Here is a 22,992-nt window from a genome sequence, read left to right as displayed (position 1 = left end):
ATCAGTCTCAAAGGCTGAGTTTGAATTATTGGCAGCGTCCATGTGGACGATATGGCATGCAAGGAACGAGTTTCATTTCAGTAAGAGCATATCAGACCCTTCTAGTATCCTAGCCAAAGTAGAGGCCATGTGCAGTTCTTATCAAATGATAAGCTTCCAAGAGGAGACTGCTGCTGGAAGCAGAAGTGAACCAACTGTAACAGGGTGGAAACCTCCGCTAGAAAAGTGGTTCAAGTTGAATGTAGATGCAGCTACAAATGCTGGAGAGGGAAGGGCAGGGCTAGGGGCCATAGTTAGAAACTGGAAATGAGAGATAATGGCGGCAGGAATCCAGAGTACATACTTCCATGGGGATGTTGAATATGCTGAAGCTGAAGCTATATATTTTGGAATTAAAATGGCAATAAATGCTGGATTGGTGCCGCTAATGGTAGAATCAGACTCAAAGACTGTTGTCAGCTTGGTAAAAGGGTCAGATAGAAGCTTGAAAGAAATATCTTAGTTAATTGGTGAGATTAAAGGCTGTATGGGTGTAAAAAAGAGCTTCAAAATCAATCATGTATTGAGAAGCAGTAATACGACCGCTCATAGATTAGCTAAATATGCCGTTAGTAATCCGAGCGATGTAATTTGGTTGGAGGAAATTCCAACTTATGTAAGTCTTTTCCTTTCAAGTGATTAATAGAAGTTCTTTTGTTTCAAAAAAAAAAAAAAAATTCTAAAGCTTCATTAAGAAAGCAAGATATTATTTATTCAACTCATTCTCAACTAATAAGGTCATATATATGGCTCTATTTTTTTTGTTTTTTTTGTTTTAATTTTTAGCGAATTTGAATGAACTGCATACACCAACAGGAAAACTCTCATCGCATCTGCTCCCATCTCCCCTCTTATTTTGATAACCAGGATAATGCCACAGGTAAAATGGAACTTTTTCCACCAAACGCAGCCCAAATCCCACACCTAGCATCTTTATCTCCCACCTATTGAATGGATAAGCAATTTTGTGGGTTACATGAATTTCCCCATTCTCCTTCAACATGTTCACTGCACTTTTCAAGAATCCCCTTACCAACTCTTGGTGACGCCTGTAAACCAAAAGAAAAATATACATTGATATTCGCCATTGTATTGTTTTGAATCGATTAATTGTACTCCTTTCAATCAATTAATGATTGCAGATTCAGTTTAAATTAGCTTACTGAATAAGGAACAAGTCATGCTCCCGATAATTGAAATGGAAACCGGCATGGGGAAAGTTGAAGACTATCCTATCGAAAGATTTCGAGTAAAGCATCGGGTGTTGGCTCATTGTATGGGCGTCGACTTCATGCAAAATGGTACATCGACTCTCCTCCAGTTCTTTCAAGTTCGAGGTCGCTCTTGAATATTTTGCCATTAGAAGCTCTACAATTCAAAGTTGTATAGGTTAATTAGAACTATTAATTAAACTTCAGTGCTGATCTAATACTAGTTCGTGCTGGTTTTTACAAGGTTATGGTTGGTAGTTGTTAGATAATAATATATATGAGATGAAATCTTATTTACGCATTGTTATAAATTTGCATGCACATGTGGTTCAAAATCTTTAAATGATCAGTCACCACTAGATTCAACATTATTGTAATTAGAAAAGTGTTTGTACCTTTGGAGTCAAGTGAAGTGGCAACCATATTGTCAGCTGAGCCAAAAGATTTGGCTAAACAAGCAGCAAAAGAGAAATCTCCCTCGCCCACCAAAAGAATTTTGTGATGGCTGCTATAATGCTGTATCCATTTCTCACTTTCTCCTAATTCATTATCTAATTTAAAATTTTCCCACATATTTTGGTTCTTAGAAATTTTCTTTTACATTTCTTTTATCGGTATATAAATATACATGAGAGCTTGTACTATATATACACATGAGAAGAGGTCTCCTAGATTTCTTCCTCTCTTAATAAATTTTACAATTGTTTATATTCATCTAGATTCATTGTAATGTACTCTACACCATTAATGATGAACAATTACTATCACTTATATCTAGATTATTGGAGAAGATAAAAGGCCAAGCATATTTAAAGTAAAGTAATCTGCAAAGAACGAGTAGGTAGTTTCAACGACGGATGTAAGACAAGTCGTCTATTTCTTGACGAAGGAAACGGTAAGTCGTCCCAACGAAAGGACCGGGATTGAACTCTCGCACATGCAATTGATATTAATTGAATGCAACATATAATAATCATTCTTAATTAATGTTCCATAGGAAATTAGTGGAAAACCTTCTCACAAAAAATACTCAAGGAATAAACAATTTAAACTGCAGAAAAAAAAGGTTTGATAAAACTAATCAACCTTAATCAATATTTCTCTTTAAAAATTCTAAGTAAAAGAATTGGAGAGAACATAATCCATCGCACCAAAATACATATGTTAACCAAAACCAATACCTTCTAATTGCCGCATAATATTGCAAAAACTAGTACTTGCCAGCAGCAACCGGCTAATAGTAGTATGGGTAATAGGGCTGGTGATGATGCCAATGTGTTGGTGAAGGATCAATATTCCTATTATAATAATCCATTCTCCCATATGGCAAATAAGATCCATAGCCACCATAATAATAATTATAACCATAAGGTCCATAACTATTGCCATGAGTCATCCAGAACTTGTTCATAGAGTAATTATTGTCTGCCGGAAATTTGACGAATCAATAAATGAATCCCTGCTTTTCCAAGCATATCAACAATCTGGTACGGGTGAGTTTTACCAGACACATGCACCGTTCCATCCAAGTCTATGTAGTAGGATAATCCTAAACACAGACAATAATTAAATAAATTATAAGAATGAAAAAATTAATAGATATCAAGTCTAAAATTAATAAATTGAAAATATAAGTACCTCCAATGTTTGCCAGTTCTCATCTCAGCATCCAATTCCATCCAGGAAATGGGGTAGCCACCTTCAGAGCACAAGTCTGCAAGATTGCAATCTGAAAAAAATGAATAACCCCAAATTAAAGAACCAAAATGAACGATTGGAATGAGACACCAACGATATTAAAGCCCAAAAAGTAATCGGAGAAAAAATAGAAATAAAAATTACGACCGTGTATTTATTGTCCATTGTCCGCTAATGAATTTACTGAGATTTCTGAAACCTTTGCGATTACTTGAAAGATTTTGGGGAAAAAGGAGTAGCGAATTATTCTTTTTGGAAGGAAAGAAAATGAGGAATTAATTAAGGATGAAAGATTTTGTTAATAATTTTGTTTTACTGAAGAAACAATGATGCTTTGATAAATTAAGGAAAGTTTAGATATTTTCATTATGTTAATATTTGCAATTTGAGTCTTTAGTAAATATTGGATGGTTAGAAGCACTGAAGTTTTACTGCTGAAAGATATTGATCTTTACCATGGTTTTAAAATTTAAAATACATCCTTTAGAGAACCCTGAAAAATTAGAGAATCCTGAAAAACTGCATATAAATACTTTAGTGATTAATTGTAAAGTGTAAACCAAAAGAATTAGAAGGAAAAAAGAAACAAATTTTATGGATAATGGACATCAGAATTCAACAAGAAAAGATTAAATTCGCGAGCGAGATCCACTATCATTTTCATTAGAAAAACTGAAGCAAAATAGAAACTCAATTCAAGAAAACAGGGGATGCAGTGACAGAGGAGTGCAGAGAAGAAAATAACCAGACCAATTGTTGTGAGATCTGGTTGCTACTGTCTTCCTTCCACGTCTCTTAATTATTAAAGAGGCTACGTAAGATATATAAATAACAAAATTTAGCAACCTAATAGGCTTAAACATGACAAAATAACTCTGACAGATTTGCAAACGAAGAGGAAACTGGAAAGCTGGATAATCTCATAATTATTCACTTGTCACACCGAAGAAGGCAACATATAGCCATAAGCACACAGTTTTTAGTCTTGCACAGTGAATTGGATGACAATTAATCCTTGCAATAATACTACAGCATCACTAAAATATTACAAGAAGGAATTCACAGCAGCTAGCAACGGCTCAAACAGAATATGTTAACGATTACTGAAAGCATATTATACATTCACTACCATGACTGATCCTGTTTTCTTCATGGGGAAGAAGAACTCATCAGCGTACATTCATACCAATTTTATTATAAACGTCCGCCTTTCAGATAAAACCCTGATCTTGGTTGATAGAAGACCACCAACGGCAACAAAGTTTAATATCGTTGGTGTTTCATTCCTCTATGAAGAAGGAACCAACGCGAGAGTCACGTGGGACAATATTTCTGAATCCTTGCTCCACAGTCGTGAAGCTATAGTTTTGTGCTCTCCTCTGTATGTTGGCAAGTGATAATTTGATACCTTCAGTCTCGGAGGCAATTCCATGCAGTGGCAAGACGTCTTTTATGAGGCAACAAAGTTTTTGAAGGCGAGATATCATACCACCACCATGAGAATGTTTTGCCTCCGTCAGTATGCACTCGTCGATCATGTCTTCGATATGGTAAGTTTCCTCCCTCACTTGTTTCTCCGAAGTTTTGACACCCTGGTCACTTTACCATTTAACACTCACAACCCCCACTTTTTTCTCTTTCCTTGAGAGTAGGAGAATGCTATCGTTTAGTGGGTTATAATTGCCCAATTATAGTCTTTCTTTGTGTTGCAATAAGTCTGCAATGGTGATGGATTTTATTCTCAAATTATGTTTGATAATCAATTGTTTGATGACTGTTAGTGTATTGAGTTCAAAAAGACAACCCAAATCGGTTATATATGTTTAATTAAAATAATTTGACAACTCAAATAATTTAATTAACTAAATTATTGCACCCACCATAAACCCTAAGCATTTATTACATGATAACACTTATCATAATTACTCAAACTCAAAGCATATCAATAGTAGCATTGCCACCACAATCTGATCCAGTATCCAATCGATGAACTCATCAATGAATTAACCACAAGGAAGATATACATACTCCATCTGTTCATGGTAACAAAAAATATAATGGAAATTACTATCAAAACATTAATACCTAATCATTATATGATTCTAACTATATATTTGACTAGAAAAAGATTTACTGACCTACTGCATTTGTTTATATATTTATTAAACGTACTCAAATTACAGTGAAAAAGAAATTTTTTTGGTGAATTTTTATTTGAATTATATATAAGTAAATTGTCTGTCAAATGAAAAATAAGAAAATAATTTTTTTTTAAATGATTAGAAAACAATCCAAATACGTAGGAGAGAGGCAGAGCTGTTTACTTATTTCTATTTGAGTCCTCTTCTTCAGCAGATTTGCTCGACATATTCAGGAGACAGAGATGAGAAATCCTCTTTTCGATAATGAAACGCTTGCCCGGCCTTCACAAAAGTGACAAGGACATCTGGTATATGCTCAGTAACCTTCTCCCAGTTCTCGTCTTTTGTCATGTAATACACTTGTTTAACCATATGAGCAAATAGAAGTAGCTTAAGGTTTTTAAGATGTTCAATTCCAATAGGAATCTCCACCAACAGCGGGCAAGGCCCAATCCACAGTTCTCTAATATCAGGCATCGCACCTTTCTCTATTATAACCGATTTCACCGCGGCGAAGTCAGAGAGATGCAATATTTGGAGTTATGGAAACCAACCTGCTTCAAAGTGAAAAAGCTCGTAGTTGTATACCCCTGTGAGTAAAAGTTCCAATAAATTAGGCAAGGCTTGAAGGACTCTGATTGGATCCTGAGTCAATCCCGACAGTACCAAACCCAATCTGATTAGATTTTTAAGTTTAAAAATCCAATCCGGCAGTTTCTTCATATTCCCCTTCAAGTAGAGACGCTGCAGATATTGAGGAGGACTACTCAAAGACTGCAAGTCAAGTATTTCTTCTTTGCTTGCCATTAATACTATTAAAGACTCTAGGTTTTCCAAATTTGCAATCAAAGCACACACATCCTTGCCATTTCCATTTTGGGGCCTAATGCCCAACTTTCTTAACTGCCTTAGCTTCATAAGCTCTTTAAGCACTTGAGAGTCAGCTTCTATAATAGACAACTTCTGCAGATCCGTTAGCGACCCAAGGCCCCGGTGTACTTTGGCTACTGCTTCTCCTGCTATACTAAAACCTGCGGTATAATGGTACTGATACACCATTAGATAACGCAACTTTTTAAGATTCCTGATCTCAACTGGAAGTTCTCTCACCAAACTATTTTTCAGATCCAAAATCTCTAAACTGAGAAGATTTCCAACGGACTTGGGAATTTTTTCTACTTTTGTATTTCTCAAACTCAAGTAGTGTAAATTGAATAAGTTCCCCACTCCTTCAGGAAGGTAATCTACAGAAGCATCTTCCAGATCTAGTACTTTCATGAGTTTGATTCTGGTTCAAGTTCTGACACTTTCCTCACCGCCTCCTTCTAATTCTTCGACTGCTGCCCTTGCATCTGCGTCTTTGAGGACAGATCTGAGACTCTCCAGTTCGCTGTTGATGCTTTGAACTTCTTTCCTAACACCTCCCCACAATCTGATTTCTTCGACAAGCAAAGGACCCAAGGTCTCTATTGCAAAGTTCACCGCAGCCTCCGCCATATCACGCCAGCAGGTCTAATTTACAAAGCAGATGGATGCTTCTGCATACACCGTTTGAACATTGGTTTAAGAATGCAGAATTTTCAACTTGCAAGTTGATTGTTTATATTTTATTCTTCATACTCACTAGCCTCAAGTTAATTTTGAAGCAAAGTGGAATTTGTCGGCATTTGAGCTTTTTTCAGTTTATTTTAATATTTATTTTATTGCAAGTTGATTTGTTTATTTTTGCAGCCGTGTATATCTGGAGTAGCTTAATGAGTGGCGAGCTTTCATTGGGGAAGCTCTGCTGTGGAGCCCAGCGCCCTCTTAAACTTGTTGTGGCTTTGTTGTGGTGCCCAGCCCAGTGCTTTGCCGTTTTCATTCAAATTATTTGAATGTAGTGAGAGCGACAACTTATCAATTAATCAGTGGGATCCAGTTGCAACAGTAAATACCTTTACCATATTTTTTAATATTATTCTAAAGAGCCGTTCGATGAAAAATTGATAAATCTAACGATTGAAATTAGTCATTTGAATAAGTGAGGTAAGCACTAGCACTCTCTTCAAAGTTAGAATCCTTGTCCAAGGAAAAAAAAAAAAAAAAAAAACAGAACTCTATTCACGTGCTCTTTTTAAATTTATTGTGGGCCCATATTTTTATTGATTAATTAAATCATTTCTGTCTTCTCTCAGTTCAGTTCAAATAGCAGAACTCAATTAGAAAACGAACAAAAAGTGTTCAACTTTTTTTTGGTCCCTTATTGGGTCCTACATTGCACAAAAAGTCATCAAAACTTTTTGCAATTTCCATTTCTCTTCCCGGAGACCAGAGAAGACTTCTCTTTTGTGATAATTTATGGCCCAAGAGCCATTAAAAAAAAAAAAAAAAAAAAAAAAAACCCAAAACAAAAACAAAAAAGCCACAAAAAGAGCAAAAAATAAAGAAAACCAAACCTTGATAAATGTTGGGCGCAGGTCCATAGAATCAAGAGTAAGAAAGCTCAGAAGAGCAAGAGCACGAAACTCTCTAACCATACAGTAAGCTACACAAACAAATTGATGCACCTTTCTTTTAAATTACTTCCAAGGACTAGGAGAGTTCTGCGACTAACTGTATTAATTTTCTCGTTGACAACTAATTCCCATTATCATATCCAACACCATCTCATCATTTGTGGTTATGCATCATAATAAATCAATTAAAATAAAGGAGCTCGAACAGTTAAAATGAAGGAGCTCGAACTCAACTCTATTTTGATTATATGAATAGAATTATTCGAGTTTTTGCGATAGCCGTGATACAATTTCATGATCAAAGAAGTCAGCCATTCCTCTAAAGAAAAAGAAAGTAATGTGAATCTCTATTTAACCTTTCACAAGGAGGATTTTTGTGGAATCTGAAATGAAACTCAGATACTATTTACTATCATCTACTTCAACCAAGACGAGATCAATTGAATTTACAATCTAGAGGCAATCAGTGCACACAAAGTTTCCTGGCTAAGTTACTAATGCGATCATCATATAAAATGAAAACGATTCCTTCCGAACTCCTATGGTTGAGTCTTTTTTATTTTACATATTCAACATATATAAAGTAGCTTAATTCAGTATTTGTATAAATTCCCAGCAAAACTTTGTCGGAAGACATTAAATGAAAAAAAAATTTAAAAACAAAATGCAGTACCGAAAAAACCATAGTAATAGGTGCATAAAATTAGCACAAAGAATAACACATCATTACTATAATAAAAAAAAATTAACTACAGGACATATCATTATTCAAAAACATATGAGACAAGAGGTTTTTGCATGATTCAACATAAAAAGATTACATTCACGAGATGCACAATCATTTTCATTATAAAAACTGAAGAAAAACAGAATATTAACAAGAGAATACAGAGAGGAGTGCAGAAAAGAAAGTAACTAAGACCAATTCTTGTGAAAAACGGTCGCTATTGTTTTCTAAGAATTGAAGAACAACACCATGGCTTGGTAAGTTTTAATTGCCCAAAACCCAAAGCCCAAGTGTAATAAATATTTTATTTTGGAAGCCCATTTGTGCCCAGATCGAATTTTTTGAATTAGTTTGAATTTAACAAAAATTTTAATAGTTTGAATTAGTTTGAATTTAACAAAAATTTTAATAGGTTTAAAAACATTTATTTGAATGATATGTTTATTTTTCTTTTTTCAATATCTGAATATAAGCGTTAAGTTGTTTACTTTTTGAAATTAAAACATCTGAAATATGATATTTTGACATATATAACTTATAAATATTAACAATACTTAAATTTTACTGGTTAAACACATGACAAATTATAGATAAATTATTTAATTAGTAAAAGAAAAGTTTGATAATGTTTACCTTAACAAAGCAAGAAAAATAAAAAAAATATATAACATATGTATCTTTTTACATTAATATATGATACTTATAATGTTCTTTTTGGTATATTAGGTTGATATTCTGGTTAAGTAATAAAAAGCACCAGCTCAGGCATGCCTTGATTTCCCACCCCGAGGCGAATCATCTCAACTGAATGGTGCGAGAAGAGCCTTGGTCAAATTCCTTATACAAACATGTGCCAACCAGAGACGAGCACCGACCAAAGGAATACACCGATCAGATACACATACCGACCAGATACCCATCACCCGAAGAAAGGGCACACGATCTCATGAAATCGCAATAGTGTCGTTATGCCCCGAACTGTTGAGAGAAAAATGACATCCCACGTTTACCCACACTCTGGTAGTTGGGAACCCATGAGGGGCTGCCGTTACCCGACAAAGGAGGGGGATGAAGAGCATACAGAAAACGTGGGACAACAGCTATAAAAAGGGGGAGAAACGATGAAAAAGGGACAAAAAAATTGAGAGAAAAGAGAAAACTTTGCCAAATTGAAATCAGATATTCCATACAAATCTTTTAGAACATTAGAAGAGATCAGACCATTTTAAATTATATAGTTTTCCCGTAAACACTTTGTGCTAACTTAAGTATCGGAGAGTTTACGCTGGTAAAACCATCGGCGTCTCTGATCTTTTATTGTGAGTGCAGAATTAGAAGGGAGAAAAAAAGGGTGATTCCAATCCCTGGAGCTCTTGCAGTTGCGGAATGAGGCAAAGGACTGCATCCTCTTCAGTGAACATACAAACGTTGGTGGAGCAATCTGGTCGGGTATAGGGCGAGCAGATTTCAGCATCAACATTTTGGTGTCGTCTGTGGGGAGCTGGATAAAAAGTTACCACCAAACTAGTAGTCATCAGAGTAGCATACGAACGGTCGGTTATGGATGTGTCAAGGAAGGATGCCCTAGGGGGCGACAACGTAACTGTTGAAACAATCACGCTCCGAGAAATTACGAATGAAGCTAGAGAGAGGATGATGCAAGATCGACTGGAGGGGATGGAGAAACAAATGGAGACCCTCACGGTTATATTACATGAGCTGAGGGACGAGAGGAGAAGGGATTGTGAAACCACCGTGGTGAGGGATGAAGCCGTGGCAGAACCCAGCCTACGGCGGCGTAGGATCGAGGAGATCCCTCCACCGGTAGACCAACCCTATGGGGTACCTCCCCAAAGAAATGCAAGTCGAATCCCGGAATGAGAAGGCAAAGCAGATGGTTGAGCTCTTCCAAGAGGTAGAAATAAAGCAGATATCCCGGAATGAGAATTACCGAGCAGATATGTTGGCCAGAATGGCCGCAATTGCGGATTCAAAGTTACCGAAGTCAGTTCCATTGGAAGTGAGGACCTCGCCAAGTATAGGGGAGGAAGCAGAAGTAATGCGGGTGAGCACCGAAGAGTCCTGGATGGACCCTATTCTCTCATACATCCGCGATGACATTTTACCGGAGGACATGAAGTAAACAAGGAAATTAAAATGTCGAGCAGCAAGGTATACGCTACTCGATGGGGTACTCTACCGCCGAGGATTCACCTTGCCCCTTTTGAGATGTTTGGATGACGAGGAAGCAGATTATGTATTGAGGGAGATTCATGAAGGAATACGTGGCAACCACTCGGGGGCGAGAACTTTGGCTTTCAAGGCACTTCGGTAAGGGTACTTCTGGCCGACCATACACCAGGATGCGAAGAGGATGACAAAGAACTGTAAAATTTGCCATAGATTCTCGGAGGTTTCTGCTCAGCCCCCAGAAAAGCTGACCACTATGCCATTCCCATGACCTTTTGCCCAGTGGGGAATCGACCTGATTGGCCCATTACCTAAGGGCCGAGGAGCCGCAACGCATGCAATTGTGGCAATAGATTACTTCACCAAATGGGTAGAAGTGGGAGTCCTCAGTCAAATCACGTAGAGAAAGACAACGGATTTTATTTGGAAGAATATCATCTGCAGATACGGGATCCCCTATGCCATCATTACAGACAATGGGAGGCAGTTTGACAATCACAACTTTAGAGAATTTTGCCAAAACTTAGGGGTGGACCTAAAGTTCTGTACCCTAGCACACCCCCAGGCAAATAAGCAGGTAGAAGCAGCCAATAAAGTAATAAAGAAACTCCTGAAAACCAGGATGGGAGAGAAGAAGGGAGCTTGGGTCGATGAGCTACTAGGGTGTTATGGGCCTACCGGACAACCCACAAAACTGCCACGGGATAAAGCCCATTCACTCTAGCCTTCGGACATGAGGCAGTAATCCCAGCAGAAATCGGGGTGGGGACACATTAGACAGAGTATTTCAACAATGAATAAAATGACGAGTAGATGTGCATGAGCCTGGACCTACTAGAGGAAAAAGGAGAATGGGCCTCATAAAGAGTGGCAAAATGCCAATAAAGAATCATGCGCTACTACAACAAAAATGTACACGTGAGGCAGTTTTAAGCAGGAGATTGGGTACTTAGGAAAGTGAATCAAAACACAAGAGACCCTAATCATGGTGTTCTTGGCCCAAAGTGGGAGGGCCCGTACAGAGTGATACGAACAACCGGCCCAGGAGCTTACAAGCTAACCCACCCAGATGGGCGAGATGTGAAGAGGACATGGAACGCTGAGCATTTGAAGAAATACTTCCAGTAAGCATAATACTTTACCAAGTTTTCATTCTGATCATTTCTGCTATATGCATGATGATGAATTGTGACACATGCATGAATTTCGCTTTCTGTAACCCATGCAAATTTTAATAAAGATAAATTCAGCATGAAATTCCCCTGCTAGCAATATCCGTTAAATTCCTTAAGGCAAGAAATGCCTAATCCTGCTTGGCCGCCTAAAGGACCAGTAGGCAAATCTACAAAAATTACTAAGGCAAACAAGTGCCTATTCCTGCTCGGTCGCCTAAAGGACCAGCAGGCTATTTCACAAAAATCGTTAAGGCAAGCAAGTACCTATTCCTGCTCAGTCACCTAAAGGACCAGCAGGCTATTTCACAAATTTTACTAAGGCAAGTAAGTGTTTATTCCTGCTCGGTCGCCTAAAGGACCAGCAGACTATTTCACGAAAATAGTTAAGGCAAGCAAGTGCCTATTCCTGCTCGGTCGCCTAAAGAACCAGCAGGCTATTTCACAAAATTCGTTAAGGTAAGCAAGTGCCTAATCCTGCTCGGTCGCCTGAAGGACCAGCATACAAATCTACAAATTTGGTTAAGGCAATCAAGTGTCTATCCTTGCTTGGTCGCCTGAAGGACCAGTAGGGAAGTTCTGTAATTTCACTAAGGCAAACAAGTGTCCATTCTTGCTCGGTCGATTAAAGGATTAACAGGTAAAGTCAATTAAATATGTTAAAGAAATTTGCGGAAACGATCTATAAGCAAAACCACAGCAAGAAAGTAAATAAAAAGCATCAAAAGTTTATAAACATCCAAGTGTTTGTAAATAAATGAAAATCTAAAATTTACATTAAAAAAAGCCTAAGAATCATGAGGTTCAGCAGCCTCGGTAGGAGAAGGATCAATAATCTCAGAAAGAGGAGGACCAGCAACTTCTGGGAGAATGGGCGTTGACCCCTGGCCTGCTTCAAGAGCACGATCCCCTGTTCCCTCCTCCTGCACCCCACCTGAAGGAGGCTCCACCTAATCCTGATCCCCTTGCTCTTTTTCCCCCTGGTCGGACTCGGCCATATATTTCTGCACTCCAGCTTCCAGCTTGCTCATGTTAAGCTCTGGATATTCCTCCTTAAGCACAAACATGATGCACTTATAGCAAAAAGCAAGCCCAGAGTTATACTCTGCATCTAGCCGATCATCCACATCAGCAGATTTACCTTTCAGCTCGGCCAACTGCTCATTCAGAGACTTGATTTCCTCCTTGAGGGCCATCTTCAAAATATCTCGCTCGCTTTGAGTAGCCTGGAGGTCAGATTTCAAGTCACCTAACTCGCCCTCAAGCTTGGTAGAGTTGGACTCAACCATGGCCACCTTTTCTTCCAGATCCATGATATGCTTGTGCAAATCAAGCAGTTTTTCCTTCGAGCGGTCGGCAGACTCAACTCTTTTCTTCAAGTTCTGGTTGTCAGCTTGAAGCCTCCTCTCATGGCGCGTGGACTGTTCTTGTAACAAGAAACCAGAGTAGCCAGCTTAAAGGAGACCCTCTGGACGAAACCAGCCAATTCACTGAGATTCATGCTCTCAATATTCTTGACCATTTTCGGTCCCACTAACTTCCCGTAGTCCCTCTGATACGGGGTCAAATAGTCACCCTGGTCCCAAGGCGGAAGAGGAGAGGATCGGTCTCCAGAGTGAATGCTGACCTCAGGACTCTTGTCAATAGCCTTCTCCCCACCATTCTTCCAAGGTGGAGAAGGGGGCAGAGCAGAAACAGAAACCTTGGAGGGACCAACATTGGTTTTCTTCAAAAGAGGAGGAAGGTTGCTGGAGCTGCTCGGAACCCGACCACGTTTCCTTGTCATAGTGCTGAGGATCTTGTTGTCCATCCCGACAGTTACGTCCACTAAGCGTGACCCGACCAGATTTGTTGATGACAGGAGATCTTGACAGGTGGACGCGTTCACCAGAGCAGTTTCCGCTTGGAGCAACGGTCTGTCGTCAAGATTCTTGACCAAGCCCCACGACTCTGAAAGAGCAAACAAGGTTAAAGAACCCAATAAGTAACGACTAGAGAAGGAAAATATGCAATAAATAAACGACCTGGAGTGACAAAACACGTTGGAAGGTGAATATCACCACCAAGCGAATGGACTGCTGGACATCAATTTTCTCCAACAAAGAAGAATTTGTTCTTCCAGTTTTTACATGAGGAAGGAAAGCCAGTGATGGGCTTCCTCTTGGCAGAGCTTGACATGAAGTAGTACCAGCCTACTTCCTTTGGGCTGCTCTTCAGCTGGTATAAATGCTTTACTTCAGCAAGGGAAGGCTCCTCGAGTCCACACTTCTCCCATAGCACGTACAAAGTTGAGAGAACTCTCCTCCCATTTGGGTGAAGCTGACCTGGAGCTAGGTGTATGCCACCCAATATCCTGGCAAAATAAGGCTGAAGGGGCAACCGAACCCCTAATTTAAAACTCTCCAGATGCATTGTCACATACCCCCTCGGAGGCCGACTGGAGACGTCATCTTTCCCGGGGATTACAAGGAGAACCTCCTCAAGGATATTGTAGAGAGTTCTAAGCTTAAATAAGTCAGTGGGGGTGGTGGCACAAGCTATATAATCGATGAGGTAAATATTTACTTTTATCCTATGGCCAAGATTTCTCTTCTTAGGGGGTCTGCTTGGCTCGGAACTGCTCTCCTCACCGTCACCCACTTCCTCGGGAATCCCAGCCCCTTCAGAACTATGATTTTCACCAGGACCTGATGCTTGCCCCCCACGATTTCCCATAGGCTCGAAGTCAGAGGAAGGCAAAACGGCTTGGGGACGAGGGTATTCAAGGGTATCCTTATTATAGGAGGGGCCTTCACTACTGGAAGAGTGTAGAGGATCAAAGGGTCTTGACAGGTTGGGGTATGAATCCTCAATTTCTTCGTCACTCTCATCTACAATTAACTTCCCTCTCCGATTTGACATAGCGAAATCTCAAAAGGAAACCAAAGAAAATCCAAGTATACGGGTACAAAAAAAGGACAAGTACAGAACCCACAATACAGAACCCAATCAACAACAACCAGAGAAGAGGTTAAAGGCGATACCTGGAATAGATTGGCACTGGTAGCGCTGCCGTGACGGAGAAAGGACCCAGCAAACCAAGATTTCCGATGCGAAAAGTGCGGTTAAAGTCCAAAGAGGGAGCTGGCTTACGGCGGAATGACGGATAGTGAAACGCAATGGCTATTTTAATTTAGGGATTTGAAATAAAAAGAGGGAAATGGAAACACTTAAGTTACATGGAGGCCAGCTCACTCGCCGTATATCGAGGATAGATAGGCCGTCGTTTCAAATTTCAAATACGAAAGGACAAGGGACACGTCACCAACCGTAAATAGGGCCTGATGAAAGATCAGCCCAGCTACATATTGAACGCACTCAAGGAGGCCCATACTCAGACCAAAAATTCTTTAAACAAGAGAAGGAATCTCGGGCCCATCATACAAGGAGCAGATAAATGCTTCCCGAGGTCGAAAAAATTCAATTTTCAGTTTCTAATCTCAACTCACTTCACTCGCAAGACCAGAAACTGGGGGACTGGTATTAAGTAATAAAAAGCACCAGCTCAGCCATGCCTTCATTTCCCACCCCGAGGCGAATCATCTCAGCTGAATGGTGCGAGAAGAGCCCTGGTCAAACACCTTATACAAACATGTGCCAACCAAAAACGAGCACCGACTAGAGGAATACACCAATCAGATACACATACCAACCAGATACCCATCACTCGAAGAAAGGGCACACGATCTCATGAAATCGCGACAATTTCACTATGCCCTGAACTGTTGAGAGAGAAATGGCATCCCACGTTTACCCACACTCCGGTAGTTGGGAACCCATGCGAGGCTGCCATTACCCGAGAAAGGAGGGGGATGAAGAGCATACAGAAAACGTGGGACAACAACTACAAAAAAGGGGAGAAACGATGAAAAAGGGACAGAAAAATTGAGAGAAATGGAAAACTCTGCCAAATTGAAATCAGATATTCCATACAAATCTTTTAGAGCATTAGAAGAGATCAGACCATTTTAAATTATATAGTTTTTCCGTAAACACTTTGTGCTAACTTAAGCATCGGAGAGTTTACGCCGGTAAAACCACTGGCGTCTCTGATCTTTTATTGTGAGTGCATGATTAGAAGGGAGAAAAAAAGGGTGATTCCAATCCCTGGAGCTCTTGCAGTTGCGGAACGAGGCAAAGGATTGCATCCTCTTCAGTGAACATACAAACGTTGGTGGAGCAATTTAGTCGGGCATAGGGCGAGCAGATTTCAGCATCAACAATTCTTATTAATTACAAAAGTCAATTAAGAATTGTTTAATAATTTGAATTAAAATTAATGTATTAAACAAAATTCAAAATCCATTATAAGAATAGTAAATATAAATATAAAAAGATGGATCTGTTATAAAACGCACTCACCTAAAAATTTTATAATGCTAAAATTCTCATTCAAAGAAAAAGTTGAATACGCACATATACCCAAAAAAAGATAAATTAAAAAAATAATAAAAGAATAATCTATATAATAGGAAATAAATTCATTTAAATGGGGTAATAATAAGAGAGAATATTAAAGTTATATTTAGATGTTTTACCATTTAGATAAAAGTTAAAATATTTAACTTTTTTAATTAAGACGTAAGCATCTGATAACCAAACATAAGTGATAGAAAACTAATAAATTAAAAACAATAAATGTCTTAAAATAAGTAAAATGTAGACTTTAAACAAAAAACAAACAACTCCATTTGTGATTGGCCTATTTATCAATTGTACTGGATCCTACTTCCAAATTATATGTGATAATCAATTACTTGATGATTGCTAGTATATCGAATCTAAAACTAAGGACAATTCTTATCAACTGCACATGTTTGATTAAAATAATTTGAAAACTCAAACATAATTAAGGCATGCATCATTCCGCATAAGTTAACATACAGGAGTGGAAATCAATGTATTGGCTAGATGAGTGGACGATGGGGGCTGGAGCAATGCCAAAACTTCTTGTGAAAAACGGTCGCGCTATTGTTTTCTAAGAATTGAAGAACAATTCCATGGCTTGGTAAGTTTTAATTGCCCAAAACCCAAAGCCCAAGCGTAATAAATATTTTATTTTGGAAGCCCATTTGTGCCCACATTGAATTTTTTTACGTGAGTTGGACTATTGGCAACTCTCTAATTTCGTCATAAAATCTTTTTTTTTTCAGTTATTTTTATTTTAATTTCTTCTTCTTTTCTTTTCTAATCTTGTTGTCCTACACAATACGTTAAAATTTTTTTTTCAGTAATGGATTTTTAAAGTCACTTATTAAATAAAATTACACATATTTTAAACTATAATTTAAAAGTAAACTTTTGTCTTGTAACTACAAAAGGCAGTACACGACCCAGCTAAATTGCTGAAATGAACCCTTTAAAATCACATAATTTATGTATTTTAATTTATTTACAGGACTTAGGTAGAGTGTTTTTTTTTGTCTGAAATCTAAATTAGTTTGAATTTAACAAAATTTTTAATAGGGTATTTTTCTTTTTTCAATATCTAAATATAAGCGTTAAGTTGTTTATTTTTTGAAATTAAAACATCTGAAATATAATATTTTGACATATATAACTTATAAATATTAACAATACTTAAATTTTACTGGTTAAACACATGACAAGTTATGGATAAATTATTTAATTAGTAAAAGAAAAGCTTGATAATGTTTACCTTAACAAAGCAAGAAAAATAATAAAAAAAATATAACATATGTATCTTTTTACATTAATATATGATACTTATAATGTTCTTTTTGGTAATTAGGTTGATATTCTTATTAATTACAAAAGCCAATTAAAAATGTGAGAGAAGGATACGAAATAAATAAGAGAATGGGTTGCTGGCGGGTTCTCTAACTAAGAATGGGTTTACTAAGTTATGGTCCAAATAAGATTTAGAGAACGGGTTTACTAAGTTATGGTGCAGATAAGATTTTGTAAGATTTTTTAAGAATATGAAGATGAGATCAATGTGATTTAATCTTAAAAGAAAATATAGTGAAATTATGATTATCGAATCTAAAACTAAGGACAATTCTCATCAACTGCATATGTTTGATTAAAAATTTTTGAAAACTCAAACATAATTAAAGCATGCATCATTCCGCATAAATTAACATACAGCAGTGGTAATCACATTGGGACACAATTTTCTTTTTTTTTTTTTAAATTAAAACTTGATTACGATATGATGACAATAGAATTACAACAATTCTAAAATTACTGTCTTAGATATACAAAGATTACACTAACTCACAGCAGCAACCACTCACATAAGTATATATTACATAATAACACTGATAAAAGTATATTAATTGTAGCATTACTATAATTTGCATGTCTTAACTGACCGGTGGAGGAGTATCTTCCTTACGGTGAATACGTTAATGAGTTCATCGATCTTGTTAAGTTAAATTTAGTTCTATCAACAGGAAACAGATCGAGTTGTTTGCAAATGGGAGATTGACAACACCATGCAACACACTAACAGATTGCTGAAATTCTTAATTGTTAAAACAAACACAAATGAAAGCAAATCAAAACTTTTTACCAGCACTACGATACCTATATATGCTTAACTAGATAGAATTCACGACTAAAGACAAAAAGTCGCTCAATCTTCCACGAAAGAATAATAGCACCACTTCTCCCTTAAAGCAGCTGGCGACTAAATCCCAATCTCATCCTTGGCGGCTGTGCTGGTCTCAAAGTTCCCTCACAGTCACGTCCCTCCATAGGATACAAAAATCCGTTTAAGGTTCTTCCTGGTCGCACTGCTTTATCATAACTCCTAGCATTTTCTCTTTGGAATCCTGCTACTTCCGTGTTATATCCTTCATATGGAATTGGTGATTCGGGAACAACATAGCGCACGTCGTCAGCAACTGTTCTAAGCGTCGTGTTGGGAGTATTAAAGAAGCCATTATGGAACGTGGCATTACTCATCAAAGCTTGTCTCTTATATCCTGGACCATCAGTCATATTTCTGGTAAAGCCTGGAACAGAGTAACCCACCCAGCTACTATCAAACTTCACACACAATGGAAATTCATTCACATCAGTAGCTGACCTTGCATTAGTATATCTCCAGTCAAATGGATCCGTTTCAAGCTTCTGCGCTTCGATTGGAATCTCTTGAACAGCCTTAGGTCTTTTGATAGCAAATCCACCATAACTCATTCATTTAGACCTCTTGAGAGCACGATAGAATCCAAATTTGAAGATACTGCACTATCCCAAGGGAAAATGGTCATCGCATTGCGAGCCAGCTCCTTTATTGTTGTTGTGACCTGGGTCGTCTTTTTTTGTAATTTGGACACAGTCGAGTCTTGACAAAGAGTGTTTGCTAGCGAGTTCCTCGATATGTCATTTGCAAAATGGAGCTGTTGTTTTGTGGCTTACATGAATTTCACCATCACTCCTTAACATACTACTTGCATTTCTGAAGAAACCTTCCACAAGGCTCATATTCATTCTGTGATAATTACCAGAAGAAAGATCATGGAACAAGTGTAGGAGCCAACTTTTTGAGAATTGGTGAAGTGGATTAGTGGAATATCACAGCAAACTCCTGAACACTACATGCATCTTGAATTATTAAGAAATATGGATCACTTTATATATCAAGTTCCCTCGTATTATAACCATTTTTAACTCACTATATTGACACATGTGTCCAATGGACTCACCAGGCAGCTCACCAATAACTTCGTCATCTTCTTCCTTTCCATGAAAGCCAGCATGGGGGAAGTTGAAGATTATTCTATCGAACTTCCGCTTGCTAAATTGAGGATGTTCCTTCATTTCAGTTGCATCAACTCCATGGAGAATGGATGCTCCCAGCTTCCTTGGGGTGCCAATTTTGACCGTGCCTCCTTGAATTTCTGAATCACAGTTTCTAGTCCATCCAAATATACAGTTTAGGTTCACTTCCAAATAAGCAAGATACGCCAACAAAATAATAATAATAATAATTTAGTTTTTTTTTTTCAATGTTGTTCACAAAATTACCATGCAGAATTTATAAAACTAGCTACCACTGTTATTTTTAATAAAACACCACAGCATAATTTACAAGTTTATCGCTCAAGCTCACGGTCATTTTTCCCAACTTCTTCCCCACTCCATCTCATTTTAGAAATCTATGTTTGGTCTCAAGTAAACTAATTACAACAAGATATCTATCACTCATTTAGCTTTTAATTCTTTAAAGTGTCTATTTATGATTTCTAAGGATACCGTACTCTATAGACTAAGCATCATTAGATAATTAAAAAGTAATTAAAAGTCAATAATCTAGAACCATCTCGCAGTGCCAAGTTGTGGAGTATGGCACTCATTGAGTATTGTAGTCACAGTTTTGAAGTTTGATAATTTTTATTTTTAAATAAACATAATTCACAAAATATTTTTAAAGCCTAAAAAAATGTGAACTTATTGTTATGGTTTAATTCAATAGCTTTACTTTAAAAAAAATTTAACTTAAAAAAATTAATCTAACCACCAACTTGAAAAAAGTAGCTTTGCCCCTAAATACATGTGACCTTGAAATGATGTTCACCCTATAAAGAAGGGACCAGACTGTTATATTTAATTTTTGTACTAATGCCGACTCTTATTTAATAGTTCCAGTTTTGAAGTAAAACAGTTCAAATTGAAGATAAAGATTTGTAAACAGGGTCATTTTGGCCTCCCATCATATGAAATCCAATTATTGGAAAAAAAAAAACAGAGGCATTTCCTAGTTTTCCTAGTCATTTTACTATTTTCCTGTAAATTTGATCATTTCTTTACGGGTACACATCAAAGTAAGTGACAATTTAACATATCAAACTGAGGATAAAGATTTATAAATAGAGTAATTTTTGCCACATTATATGATAAAAAGAAAATCTAAAGAAACAAAAAAGATGTAAGAGAAGAGAAAGAAATTAGAGAAATGAATGAATTACCATAAGAATCAAGAGAAGAAGCCCAGATGTTAGAAGCAGAGCCAAATTTCTACGATAAGCAAAAGAAAACAAGAAATCTCTTTCACCCACTAACAGTATTTGATGCTTTGATGAATAATGCATTATCCATTTATCTTCTTCTTCATCTTTTTCTGTAAAACTCATTTCTCATTTCTCTTCTTCTTCAGCAGCCATACCTACTACTAATATTGCCATCAAGATTCAAGGGTCGATGTGTTGAATACAGAGAGAGTTTAACACTTAACAGTGAGATTAAAGTGCTGAAAAGTTTGTCATACGTTTGCAAGGGAAATGATCAATATGGAGGAAAATGCTTCACTTCACTTGACCCACAAATATACAATGACATAATTAACCTTACTATTTGATCAAATTAATAAATTATCTTCATGACTTATAATGCAGGAAAAGTTTGGAAAGGTGTTTTGGGAACGATAATAAAGAGATTGAAATTACAGCACTGATATTCACACCACATTTAGCACCGAACGATGCGTTTTGAGCACACTATAAAATATCATTGTTGAACGCATGGCATACAATGCACGATAGCTCACAACGCGCTCATTCTCCCCGTCACTCACACCAAATCCACACCTCACTTAAGCTACAAATCTGACCAGCCAATTCTCCCACACCACTCTCTGTTCTGACCGTCGACTCTCCCTCACGATGTCTTGTTCTCTTGTCTTTCTGAGAAACAATTAGTTCTCTGCCAATTGATTTACCCAATCAAGCATTTGAATATACTGAAGCCTTGGCAGTTGGAATACACTTTAGCTCAATTTCCCTATAAACATCTGTGGTCCATGCGTGGTCTTTTAATTTCACTTTCAATGAAATAAATCAATATTAATCAGGACTCAATCAAGCAGACAAGTGTTGGGCGTTGCGTATAGATGCATGTGCACATCTCTTACTAACATTCTACATCTCGTCTTTCTGCTGCTTCGCAACAATAAATCAATATACAACACGCGCAATGAAAAAAAGAGCAAGGTGAGATGCGTGAGCTACGAGAGAAGACGCGGGAGAGAGTTGATGGAGAAACACAGAGTTGAGAGAGAGAAAGCCGATAGAGCGAGCAAAGAGCGGTGAGATTTGCGTGAGAGTTGTGTGAGCTGTGTGTGAAATGTGGGCCACAGTGTGAGAATTTATAGTTAGCTGAAAACGCACCGTTCAGTGATATGTGTGGTGCTAAATGTGGTGTGAATCTCATTTTTCTTGAAATTATTGGAGGGTCGTGTTGTCATGTCCAAGGGCACGGCCCGGCCTATGTATATGTGGTCGTTTGTGTTTTTGCTTTTTTATTTGTTAACGTGAGGATTTGTGTTTCCTTATTTATAAGTTTCCTTAGTTAAGTTTACATTTCAAATTCAAATAAAATATCATCTGTATTTTTTCTGAAATTCTTCCAACCAAGATGGGTTTTTATTGATGAGCAATGTGTGGAAAATAGCACCACCTTTTCTAGAAGGTGGTGCCCACCACTTTTCCCTGCTTTGAATGCGGTTGTTGCTGCATTCTTTGAATCAACGAAAACAAAAAGAAGAAAGATTTGGTGCCGACCAAAGAAAAAAAAAAGAGAGAGAAGAAAAAAAGAGATGTCGGGCCGAAGAAGGAAAAGAAAATAATAATAATTAAATAATTGATGAATAGTGCCAAAACTTGCTCTATAAATAGAAACGAAGGGAATGAGCAAATTCATTCTATCGAGAGACAAGCATTTTCTTCCTTTTTAGTTGCGGTCCTGCTTCACCCACCAATTTACTAACAGTGGTATCAGAGCTATTGGTTGTATTTTTTTGGAGTCGGGTACTGTTCACGTAAGGGATACTATTCACGTATATGGTACTATTCATAAGAAACGGTGGGAGCGATCCAAAAATTTTACGGTGCAAAACAAGGAATAGTGGTGTGAGTAAAGCAATTGTGTGGTTTGGTATATGTCTAGGAAAGTTCTGTCACAAAGGCGATAAGAGCTTAAGGAGTTTGGGTTTTAAGTGGGACCATTGTGACCTCTCCAATCTTTCTTGGGAACTTTCCTAGTGTGCATTCTCACACATACTCACAACTATTCATGGTGATACACTAGCTTGTGTGCGGTATTTATCAACAAAATGGCGGCAAAGTATGAAATTGAGAAGTTTAACAGAAATAATTTTTCATTGTGGAAAATGAAGATGAAAGTTGTATTAAGGAAAAATAATTGCTTGGCAGCAATTGGAGAAAGGCCCATGGAGATAAGTGATGACATGTGGAATGAGGTAGACGGCAACACCATTTCTGATCTACACTTGACACTTGTGGATGGAGTATT

General features: G+C 37.5%; 4 protein-coding genes and 1 pseudogene across 4 annotated transcripts in view; all 5 read right to left on the bottom strand.

Moving 5' to 3' along the window:
- Positions 1–763: 763 nt before the first annotated feature.
- On the bottom strand, positions 764–1,840 carry LOC112497921 (uncharacterized protein At4g26485-like). The gene is made up of 3 exons (XM_025097462.2): positions 1,646–1,840; positions 1,203–1,407; positions 764–1,088 (listed from the first exon to the last, which is right to left on the bottom strand). The coding sequence occupies exons 1-3, from the start codon at positions 1,821–1,823 to the stop codon at positions 815–817; spliced, it is 657 nt and encodes a 218-aa protein (XP_024953230.2). The 5' UTR covers positions 1,824–1,840; the 3' UTR covers positions 764–814.
- Positions 1,841–4,761: 2,921 nt separating this feature from the next.
- Positions 4,762–22,992, bottom strand: part of LOC102609562 (disease resistance protein RPM1-like) — a 141,365-nt gene continuing 123,134 nt past the window's right edge. Inside the window, exon 2 of the transcript XR_008051681.1 lies at positions 4,762–4,981. The gene's annotated coding sequence lies outside the window, so the exon portion shown is untranslated. The remainder of the gene's footprint in view (positions 4,982–22,992) is intronic.
- LOC102608124 (disease resistance protein RPM1-like) lies at positions 5,630–6,586 on the bottom strand. The gene is made up of 2 exons (XM_052434142.1): positions 6,406–6,586; positions 5,630–6,333 (listed from the first exon to the last, which is right to left on the bottom strand). Exons 1-2 carry the CDS (start codon positions 6,584–6,586, stop codon positions 5,630–5,632), a joined length of 885 nt encoding a protein of 294 aa, XP_052290102.1.
- Positions 12,462–14,574, bottom strand: LOC107176491 (uncharacterized; annotated as a pseudogene).
- Positions 19,181–22,388, bottom strand: LOC112497922 (heavy metal-associated isoprenylated plant protein 41-like). Its single transcript, XM_052434141.1, is given in 3 exon segments — positions 19,181–19,628; positions 20,652–20,714; positions 20,717–22,388. Coding segments are annotated over 3 exon segments (495 nt in total). The 5' UTR covers positions 20,817–22,388; the 3' UTR covers positions 19,181–19,296.

This window comes from Citrus sinensis, chromosome 9, assembly GCF_022201045.2.
Source record: "Citrus sinensis cultivar Valencia sweet orange chromosome 9, DVS_A1.0, whole genome shotgun sequence".
Classification (NCBI taxonomy): domain Eukaryota; kingdom Viridiplantae; phylum Streptophyta; class Magnoliopsida; order Sapindales; family Rutaceae; genus Citrus; species Citrus sinensis.
The sequence above is the reverse complement of the archived record's forward strand: the minus strand, read 5'-3'. Positions and strand labels throughout refer to the sequence as shown.